This window comes from Corylus avellana, chromosome 7 (genome assembly GCF_965113065.1).
Source record: "Corylus avellana chromosome 7, dhCorAvel1.hap1.2, whole genome shotgun sequence".
Classification (NCBI taxonomy): domain Eukaryota; kingdom Viridiplantae; phylum Streptophyta; class Magnoliopsida; order Fagales; family Betulaceae; genus Corylus; species Corylus avellana.
Window position 1 is genome coordinate 18943690 of NC_142496.1, and position 11110 is coordinate 18954799.

Sequence of the window (11110 nt, forward strand, 5' to 3'; positions counted from 1 at the left end):
GGTCATCCCTCAAGCCAGTTAAGTTATAGTTTGACCTCAACCCTATTAAGGTTAGTGGCTCCAGCTCATGAGTAGGTAGGAGCATCAAAGGAATAAGAAATGTCACGCCGGCAATAATGTTTTCAATTCTTACAAAATGATGCTTTCTGTAATACCCCAACTTTTATTTCCTATAGCTAAGGTCATTTTAAATTTGGAAGATAAGGATCCAAAATTTTGCTAAGATTTGCATTAAATTTATATTTATTGACTAAAGTGGGTAGAAGAAGTCATTTTGAGAAATTATGAGAATGATTAGTTAGAGAGTAAAGTTTGTCAAACAAAGAAATGCCACACCATTTTGGATGCCAAAAATTCAATAGGTAATAGTAATCACAATCTGGAAAAATATATATTTAGAGAGAATTATTATAATTTACTAAGAAGATATTTTAAAGGGCAGTTCAGAAAATGATTTGGACGAAGTGTGAATTTTATAAATTAACAAAAGACAGCAGTATTCTAATTATCAAAGAATTCTGACAGCAAATACCTACTTTGCATTTAACTCATAAAAGGAACAATTCAAGGTGCTATAGGTTCTATGGTTGTTACAGAAGTTGACAGCACTGGGAAAAAAATAAAACAATAAGATCAATTTTACATCACCAATAATCACCACAAGAGCAGATTCCATCCCTGAAAAGATGGAATCGATTTGCATCTCTCAACACAATTTCTCTTTGAGAAACCTTTGATATATATTTGATTGCAGTATGGCAATCCCCACAAACTCTAAGGTTCTTAATCACCCGAATTGTTGAAGATGGAGGAGTGCTTATCAGCCCAAAAGCTATGGCTAGCTTCTCACTATGGTGATAAAGAGCATGCTCTTTTTCCTCTTCTTCAACATCAAGCAGCACAAAGTCCGTATCAGGGACATACCCTTCTTCTCTGATCCTGTTTATCAAATCCTCCACCTTATCATATATCAAATCAGTTTGTGGATGGGATTTATCATCCACCACAAACAAGTGCACGTTGTTCTTCACATCTATCCAACTGAACCCTGGATCCTTCTTTACTTTTTTTCTCTCCATCATTTTTCTAGCATCAGTTACATCATCCCATTGGTTGGCAGCAGCACAGATATTAGATAATAGAACATAAGCTGCTGAATCAGATGGCTCCAGTGCCAAGAGCTGTGCTGTGACCCGTTTTCCGGTTTCTGTGTCCCCTTGAACCCTACAAGCACCAAGCAGGGCTCTATACATTGAAGCAGAAGCTTCAAAGGGCATTGATACTATCAGCTTTTCTGCCTCTTGAACACGCCCTGCACGGCCCAGGGCATCAACTAGACAGGAGTAATGCTCAATCTCAGGCTTAACGCTGTACTTTTTGGTCATTGAATCAAAATACTTGTAAGCTTCAGAAATTAGACCAGAATGGCTACAAGCAGAAAGTACCCCTATAAAGGAAACTTTATCAGGCTCAATACCATTAGATTCCATAGCTTTGAAAAGGTTGAGGGCTTCCTTGGCATTTCCATGCTGAGCTAAACCAACCAACAGGGCATTCCACAATGCAATGTTCCTCGTGTTCGTCCTTTGGAATAAAAGATATGCATCTGCTATGTTCCCACATTTGGCATACATGTCGATAAGTGAAGTCCCAACAAAAGGATCCGACCCATAATCCAACTTGATCACATTTGCATGAATTTGTCTCCCTTGTTCCAATGCTGTCAAACAAGAGCTAGCTTTGACAAGGGTAGCGAACGTATATTCATCAGGCTGCACTCCTGAGAGTCTCATCTGATGATATATAGAAAGAGCACAGTCCTCATCTCCATTTTCGACACATCCCGAGATCATAGTCGTCCATGCAACGTCGTCAGGTGCAGGGATTTGGGTGAAAACTCTGTGCGCTGATTTCATGTCTCCACATTTTATATACATGTCTAGAATACCGCTGCTGACACATAAATCTAGGTCAATCCGGGATTTTATTACATAAGCATGAATTTGCTTCCCTTGTTCTAAACCCACCAGGCAACCAGAGGCTTTAGCTGCAGCTGCCAAAGTAATCTGATCTGCCCTCTCTCCACTTTCATGCATCAGACTCAAGAGGTTCAATGCTTTCTGACTGGCATTGCTCATTATGTAGCCAAACATCATTGCATTCCACGATGCCAAATCAAATTTGCCTTTCCTTTCAAAAAGAAACTCAGCCTCTTTCATATTTCCACTCCTAGAATATACATCAATAAGGGCTGTTGAAACAAAACTGTCAGCAACGATTCCAGTTTTTATTGCATGAACATGAACTTGCTTACAGAGATATAAGCTCTCTTTAAGTGAGGAGCAAGCCCTTAACACACTTGCTATTGTAAATTGATCAGGTCTTAGGCCCTCACGTAATAAATCTGTATATAGTTTCACTGATTCCTCTTCTAAACTACTCTGCGCACAACTTGAAATCATCGAGTTCCATGAAATTAAATCCATTTCTTTCATGTAATTGAACACTTTTCTTGAAAAATGAAGAGAACCTGCCTTAGAGTACATGTTTATAAGACTATTTGCAACAGAAATAGCTGAATCTAAACCCAACTTCACAGCAACAGCGTGAACCTGTTGCCCTATCTCCAGATCATTGGTTCCTGCAATTGCAGTGAGAATGACAACAAATGTCACACTATCATATTCCACTTTTGATCTAATCATATTTATAAAACACTGCACAGATCGCCAATTTTCACCAGCTTGGAGATACTCAGACAATGTCTTGTTCCACATAAATATCTCTTTGTTATCATGATTCAAAAACAATTTTGTCGCATAGGCTTTAACCTGCTCAGCAAGCCTGTTGCCTTCACCAGAACCAACATTGTTAATCCCATTAAGAAGAGAACGGACACTGATATAATCAGGACGCAACCCACTCTCATGAAAAGCAGAGAAGAGACAAAGTGCTTCTTTATAAAGATCCATTTCCACATAAGCCTTAAGCATTACATTCCACAAAACAACATCCCTCTCTGGCATGCCATCAAACAAAACACGGGCATCCCTAATCCGCCCAAATTTGGAGTATATTTTCGCAAGAGTCCCAGATACAAACACATCCCATTCCAATCCAATCTTAACGGCGTATCCATGAACAGCCTCCAAACCCCATACACATCCAGTGAGCAAACACAGCCTTAAAACTGGCGCCAAAGTGTGTCGACTGGTTAAAACAACAGACCCACGAAGCAGGCGAAATAGGCGAAAGACCTCTTGAAAATTCTCAAAATCATCAAAGTCTGCGGATTGTGCATAGGCGGCTAGAATGGAGTTCCAGGTAACGAGGTCTCTATCAGGGGTGTTATCGAACAGCCGACGTGCATATGCGAGTGACCCACACTTGGAATACATGGTAATAAGATTGTTGGTCAAAAAACGTTCTGGGTTTTGGCCGGAGGTTACCATACACGCATGCGCAGACTTGCCGAGCAGCAAGTCGGTTTCGGAAATGGCGGCACGGAGGATGGAGAACCATTGAGAAGAAGAAGAAGGCGAAGATGGTGAGGATGATGAAAAATGAGGAAAGCGGAAGCGGAGGAGAGTGCGTGGGTATGGGGTTTTCGCTGAGGGGGAAACGGAAATTGCTCTGATGTTGGCTTGCAGCCGCATTTCCTGGTTTCATGGTCTGCTTTACAATTCCCTCCGCACTTCAAAATCCCCCTAGTTGTTGATCCAAGGCCACAGTAGCACCTAAAAACAAAATAAAAATATCTAGTTTTTTAAATTTAATTTAATTTAATGAATTTTATTATTGGGTTAAATTCACTTTACCTTAAGTTTTAAGAGTTTTTTAATCTGAACCCTTATATTTAAAAATTGATAATGTACTCTCTTAATGTTTTAAAAATTTTCAATTCAGACTTTCTGTTATTAATTTTTTTCTAATTAGACAGAAATTTAAAAAAAAAAAAAATTGAGGGTAATTATGTAATTTTATAAATTTTCGTACAATTAAACGAAAATTAGTAACGAAATGTTTAAATTGAAATTATAAAAATATATTACCAATTTTTAAACATTAGAATTGAAATTAAAAATTCATGGCGGGAAAAAAGAATTTAACTCTTTATTATTCTCTTTCTCATTATGACCTTTTGATAGTAAAGGAATTTCAACGGCTCACATTATTTACTCACATATTTATTTGTAAAATTGTGAAAATTTTACAAATATTGCCTAGGAAACCGTCAACGATGACTCCTATACATGTATGGACTCCCCTTTGTCCATGATGGTAAGCTCTGTAGGAAGTTTTGGAGGGCCAGAATAGTCTCTTGGGACGGCTGTAGTGTACCAAGAGAGCAGGGTTGCCTTTGGGGGATGTCTCAGGTGGGGTGACTGGCAACTCATATATTTTTATTTTCATTATTATTATTATTTTTAAATTTTGTTTTATATATATTTTTTAAATTTAAATATTATTTTATTAATTTTTAATTAGTGGAACACGTGACAGCTTTTAGACCATTAGATGAAATTCAATGGCCAAAATTTTTTTAAAAATTAATGGACAATTCCCCAGCAATAGCCGGGGATCCCAATCCATTCAGATCCTCCAAAATTCTAGCCTTTCAAGTATGATTGAAAAAAGAGAAATGCTAAGGAGCCAAACAAATGAACCCAATTTTTTTTTTTTAAACGTGATAGATAGAGTGAGTAGTAGATAAAAGAGAGAAAATTTCATTTTTAAAATTTAAAAATCTTTGTCACGTCACTTTATTTTTTTTATTTTTTTAATTTATTTGTTCAGCACTCTACTACTTTTCTTGAAAGGAACGATCAGGACAGCGCCACATCATCAAAATCTAGAAAATCATATAAAACAAAAAATTGAAAAGTAAGGGTTGGCCTTTACCCATAGATTGTCGATATCAATCCATATTCCCTATGGTTTTGGTATAATAATTGCTCGTACAAACGATTCCTTGCAGAATGTTCCAGATTTATCCAATTCCCCAAGACTCGTGTATGTTGAAATGTGGAGCCTTTAAGATGTCAAAACAATTGGCAATTGAAAATTTCCCACACCCACATTGAATAGAAAAGAAAGAAAAATAAAAATGGCAAGTGAATTTGAGGACTGATTCAATTGAATTCTATCAGTTATAACTGGGAATTAAGGAAAAAAAGGAATTTAACAAAGAAATACAATTTTAAGGTACAACAACGAAAAATGTCGCAACAGATCGGCTGACGTAAAATCCCTGATGCCTACCAACATGTCATGCCGCTGTCGACAGGTTAAACCTAAATCTTAACACTTTGGTTTCATTTTTCACTTTTTACTCTTTCCCACCAACATCTCCATCTTTTTCTTCATTTTACACTTCTCGTCTTTTCTTTTTTTTTTCTTTTTTTTTGGTCTTTTTGAAACTTGTACTACTCTTTTTCTCCATTTCCTCCCATATACAGATACAAGAATGTCTATGATGACTATGACTTGATGGGTTTTTGCTGCGTCAAAAAAGTCCTATACCTCACTGTCATCTCCTCCGATCAATATATCACAACTCGAAGCAGCCCTGGCTGTGGCTCCGTGTAGTCAAGGGCCTCTTCTTCAAGCAAATACCGTTGTACGGCAATAGGAAGTCTGGCCGGAGTGCGGGAACCTCTGGTGTGATGGCCTGTTCCGACGCATATATAAACCTGAAGGCGCTGCTCTGCTGCTCTGGCAGTGCTCCTCATCACGCTTAGCTCCTGCTTCAAAACATGAATGGCTTCGCTAACATGCAGCCCATGCAAGTCTATCATCCGCTCCTGTCCTCTTCCATTGCCTTGCATCTCTGGAGGAACTGGGTTCCTAGAAAAATGGTTTAAAACACAGTAGTAAGTAGCAGACATACCAGACAGTGAAGGTTCTTGCAGTGAATGTTTGAAGATATCACAATTGGCAGTCCGTTACCAAACTCAGCCTCAGTATAACAAGATAGGACTAGTGTCATTATACTCATGCATGAAGTAACAGTAAATCAACTTCAATCTTCTTTTCTGGAACCAGCAGGCAGTAACATGAATGCCCAACAGGGACAGATGGGCAGCAGTTGCTACGCTTAAAGAGAAGCAACCCCAACATGGGAGAGCAGAGACAGAGTTGGAAAAAATAAAAATTCTAACCATTAGATTTGCAAGTTAATCATTCATGAGGGGAAATAATATTTAAGATGTCAATCAGGCAGCAGCCAAGCATCTAATCAACCCCTTCAAAGATGGAGAAACGTATTAAAGAAACGATGGTAAACATAGTCCAATCAATCATTTAACTCATGCACATCAGTCATAGCTGAGACTAAGCACAAGCAGCAGGGACTACAAACCTCTGACGATAAATAGATTCTTGAGCTTTTCCATGGGCTGCCTTCATATGCATATTGTGCACCTGTCCTTTAGCACTCAGATCCTTTGCCAGAGCTTTATTGCCTATGAGGTAGGCTTGCCGTGCCTGATTTTAAATAATACACCATCAACTAAGGACATTGGTGCAGCAGATAAATATGGTAACAATGGCACACTAAGCACAAAATTAATCATTAAGGATTACATAGAATAACTCGGCCAGAATTCTGCCTGCAAACTTGATTTAACTTTTCTACCCAACGGCTCAATAGGAGATGCCCACTGCTGTGGCACTCTGCAACCATATTAAGAACAAGTCTACCACGACCACTTGGTCAAATACATGCTCATATGTTTATAGTTGATCAATCTTGTAGGCGGCATGCCTGCAATGTACCACCATAGTCGTTTTCTTGACAGTTAATATGTTACTTTTAAGGGTAAATTAGCATTCTGCTGATTTGTGCGATAAAGCAAGTTTGTTGTACCAAATCTGCGGCTTAAAAAGTGAACAATTTACCCAACAGAGGTTCACTCAGTTAGCGTCTGGAAAATTATGCCATTAAAACTATGCATGAGTCAATCGCGTGCTTCGTGAAAAAATGACATCATATGACCTATGGTTTAGAAAAAGAACACACCAACCTATGGTTCATAAACATGGCACTTTACCCACCTATGGTTTAGAAAAGTAGCAGTTTACCCACCTGTAAAGTTGGTGCCTGTTACTTCCACCATGATATTTAACGAGAGAATATATAGAATTACTAATGGCTCACATCTCACATGGATAAAGTGCCACTTTCTTAACCATAAGTTGGCAAATCAAACTTATTCCATACTACAGGTGGGCAAACTGTGGTTTCCCCTATTTTTAATTCTTTATCTTCACCTAGGAATCAGCGCTACAGCTTTTTGTGTCAATTGACACAGCCAAAATAATGAAAGTGAAATGACACTCGAATACTACAGAAAGGGAGGGAGCTGCACACAGGTCAGGTTCGTTTTCACAAATCAATCTACTTAAGTTAGTAGAAATTCGAAATCATACCTCATAACTCCATGGCTGCCAAGATTTATTCTTAGATAGCAAAGAGAGATTTTTCTATTAAAAAATGTCAGATAAGGGGGAAAAAAGAGATTGTTTTTCTACAGTAACAGATAGTTTGAAAAAAATTCAAGGCAAACCTGCTCAAAGTACGCATTACGCAGGCGTGCATGGTCACGAGCTTCCTCTCGCAGCTCAGAATAAATATTAGCTGTCATCTCAACAAATGTAAAAGCCATTATTGACCCAGAAGGCATTCTTCCCACAATTGAAGTCATATAAAGCAAGTAATTTTGTTGAACAAATTTTTATTTTTATTTATTTATTTTTTTATAAGATAAGTTGAACAAAGTATATTACCAACAGCATCTCCAGTTTCAAGCCAAACAGGAGCTGTTCGAGCAGAAACACGAGTTTGCAACCTGTCACCATAGACGCCTCTTCCATGTCCACTATTGTAAGCACTAGCCAAACCATGAGAACTTCTACTTGAGCCAATAGTGGCATCAGCAGAACCATTTCTGTCGTACTTCCATATACCAGAATCCTGAGATGCCAATTTCCTGACAGCTGAAGCAAAATCTATAGCACCCCTAGATGGGATAGAAGATCCGGATTTGAACAAAAGCATGTTGTCCTTGTCAGAAGCTCGAAAAGGATTGCCACTTTGTTGGAGATCATCTCCAGCATATTTTGCAGGACCATTTGGACTATCCGGAACAGTAAGTGCAGGGAAGTCCATTGCACTAAGATTGGGAGCCGACAAAGTCTTTGGGTTCATATTCTGACTGAAATCACCATCAACTTGAAGCTACAATTACAAACAAAAATCCACCATGATTCCCCCCCCAAAAAAAAGAGATTACATTGGTGGTATTGGAAGTGATAAAACAAACAATAAATTCGACAGAATCAATAATGAAAACTAGAGACATCATGCTAATTCAGGATACATGAAAAACAAGTTGACTCTTCAAAACCATACACCACTACCCCATTGAAATCATGAAGCATAAAAAATAGTCAAACTAAGAAAAGATAAAAATGGAAAATAGCACTATACAGTAAAAGAGGATGACCCACAGAGAATCACCAACTCCCCCCTGTACCAGGCCATTGACCAAGGAACTGGAGCCTACACACAAGACTATGGTTGCGTTGAATCACCTCTGAACTCTATAGGGAGCCAGCTCTTCCCTGCCAAAAGAGGCATCAGAGGCATTGCTCTCCATGGTTAGCATCTTACCCTTTGGAATTATTCAGTGCATTAGAGAAAAATCTATATGATGAATAATACCTTATTTTGAAAATATTTATTGCAATAAACTGATATCAGGGAGAGGAGGGGAAGAGGTGCGAAGATAAAACTTAAACTAAAATTTTTTTTAAAAAAAAGTAACCTTTGATGGTTAAGCAGGTTGAAGTAGAACATAGTCGTTATCCATGAAAACAAATTTTCTTTATGGATAGTTACAGTCAACCTCGAACCAACAATCTCACCTTTCGCCCCATAAAAAATCACCATAATTAAAGAAAAATATTAAATTTGTCCTAATATTCAGTTAGCAATTTTCAGAAATGTGTTGATCGAATTCATTCTTGAGGCCACAACTTTGAACAATCTATAAAGGTCATATATTCAGTAAAGGAGATTCACTATACCCTCACAAAACAAGAGACAGAAGCTGCCTCAATTTTGCAGCAGGTTATTTGTTTGTAAATAATTGAGCATACCTCTAACTGAGTGAGCATCTCTATAGTCATGTTTAAGTCACACCCATTGGCGAAGTAAACTTCCGCAAGGCTTTCAGCAGCAAAACCAGGGAACTGAGAAGACAAGAACTCAAGAGGGTTTATATCGTTATCCTCCACTATAGCACGCTCACCCAACATATTGTTCATAAATCCATGTCTAGAGTTTCCATCATATGGAGTACCCTCCCTAGAATGGCTAACAAGCTGATTACTGTTGACAATTTGATTGTCCCATGGTTTAGCTGACATATGCAAAAGACTAGCTGAAGACAAATCTTCCCCATAAGATGAAGCAGAAAATCTCAACTTTCCAGCAAAGCTATTACCATTAATGTTGTGTGAAGATAATTCTTGCTGCTCATTTAAAGAGTATCCACTGCCCGTAACAGCAGGAAACCTTGACGCCTCACTATCATCATGTAAGGACAAACCCACCAAAGAGAGGTTCCCAATAGCTTGAGACTCGTCTTCTCCCATGATATTAAAGTCAGGAGTAATATCGTCAGGGAGCTGGCGACACCAGAATTGGTGAGCCTCTTCATCAGAATTATTTGAGACAGATGACTCTGTTCTATCTAGCACTGCTTTTCCCGAAGTCCCAGAAGTGACAAGCCTTGCTGCCGCATCTGCAGTGCTGGTGCTTCCAGATGATGGCGATCTGAGGGAAAATGGAACAAACTCTGCTGCATTTGGATTCAAAGTCGTTACCTTGTTTAGGTTGCTGAGCGTTGCATCCTTGGTTTGGGTTACTTTCTTGGATAAGCTCATTATTCACTCAAATGGAAACAAAAAACAATATACATGCATAGAAAGACTCTGAATGAGGGAAATAACTCAATTTTCAGTAAACTTCAGCCAAACCCTGCAAAAAAGTCCCACTGGCGTATTACTAAATATATCATATTGAAGAAAAAAAAATTATTACAAACGAACTTGCTACAAATGAATAAAGTCCAGAGCTTGCTACAAATGAACTCAACTACCATACCTCAAAAAACACATACTGCTAAATTTCAATAGAACCCAGTATCAAATCTGACCATTTTCAGAAAATTAACTTCCCAGCTTTGAGATAAATTCAATTGTTAAGAAACAGAATAATTAGACCGAAAACCCATCTGAAAGGTACAGATAAAAGAGCATACACTGTATGTATCCACCACCAAAAATGAAACAAGCATAAAATGATCCATAAAAATTAAACCAAAGCTAACTAATTTCACTGAACAACTTCTAAGTAATTGAAGTACTTCAGATAGCACTGCACCAAATCTCATTAATGGGACAAAATTGCACATGGAAATTATTAAAACCCTATAATTCTTGAGTTGATAAAATTTTACAAAATTTCAAAACAAACAACAGAGATAACTTAAAACAAAAAACTTACAACAAAATCTAATAAAATCAAGCGTCGTAAATTAAAAAAAAAAAAAAATAAATAAATAAATAAAGAAAATAAATGAAACCCAGAAAAGCGACTGCAAGGAAAACTATTGACCTCCCATTATCCAAACAAATTGACTTACTAGGTCTGAATCAAATCAACTAACAGAAAATTAAGGGAAAAGAAAACCTTGAAGGATTTCCCACAAAACAAAAAGAAGCAACTGAGAGGTTGCAGATTTAAAGGAGGAGGCAAAGGTAGTGCAAAGATCTAATAACACCCATAAAAATCATATACCTTTGCGTATCAAATCGAAGGAATCCATCGGGTAAGATTGGATGAGATGAGAAGTCAAAGAAGAAGAGACGACTTTTTTTAGGGTTTCGAGCTACAGAGACTCTGTTCCAGTTTAATATCGGCTTTCACAGGCCCCCTTCTCTCTCTCTCTCTCTCTCTCTGTGTATGCGTCTTTTGTTCGAAACCCTCTTTAGCTAATACCATCACCACCACAAAAATATAAAAAGAAGACACCCTACCCTT

The 11110-nt window shown here is 37.9% G+C and overlaps 2 protein-coding genes across 2 annotated transcripts; both read right to left on the reverse strand.

The window, feature by feature from the left end:
* Positions 1 to 547: 547 nt before the first annotated feature.
* On the reverse strand, positions 548 to 3696 carry LOC148584624 (Tetratricopeptide repeat (TPR)-like superfamily protein). Its single transcript, XM_088518691.1, has one exon. The coding sequence runs from the start codon at positions 3654 to 3656 to the stop codon at positions 645 to 647; it is 3012 nt and encodes a 1003-aa protein (XP_088374817.1). The 5' UTR covers positions 3657 to 3696; the 3' UTR covers positions 548 to 644.
* A 1412-nt stretch (positions 3697 to 5108) lies between these two features.
* CID7 (CTC-interacting domain 7) lies at positions 5109 to 11110 on the reverse strand. The gene is made up of 6 exons (XM_059598965.2): positions 10868 to 11110; positions 9163 to 10045; positions 7789 to 8239; positions 7569 to 7639; positions 6362 to 6486; positions 5109 to 5847 (listed from the first exon to the last, which is right to left on the reverse strand). Exons 2-6 carry the CDS (start codon positions 9949 to 9951, stop codon positions 5544 to 5546), a joined length of 1740 nt encoding a protein of 579 aa, XP_059454948.2. The 5' UTR covers positions 9952 to 10045; positions 10868 to 11110; the 3' UTR covers positions 5109 to 5543.

What these genes read in the sequence shown, in the direction of transcription:
- LOC148584624 (XM_088518691.1), bottom strand. Translation starts at nt 3,656, where the DNA reads ATGCGGCTGCAAGCCAACATCAGAGCAATTTCCGTTTCCCCCTCAGCG.
- CID7 (XM_059598965.2), bottom strand. Translation starts at nt 9,951, where the DNA reads ATGAGCTTATCCAAGAAAGTAACCCAAACCAAGGATGCAACGCTCAGC. An exon ending in AGATGCTCACTCAGTTAGAG is followed by an intron (nt 8,240 to 9,162) that starts GTATGCTCAATT and finishes TTGTAATTGTAG; the next exon opens with CTTCAAGTTGATGGTGATTT. An exon ending in TGAAACTGGAGATGCTGTTG is followed by an intron (nt 7,640 to 7,788) that starts GTAATATACTTT and finishes TTGAGATGACAG; the next exon opens with CTAATATTTATTCTGAGCTG.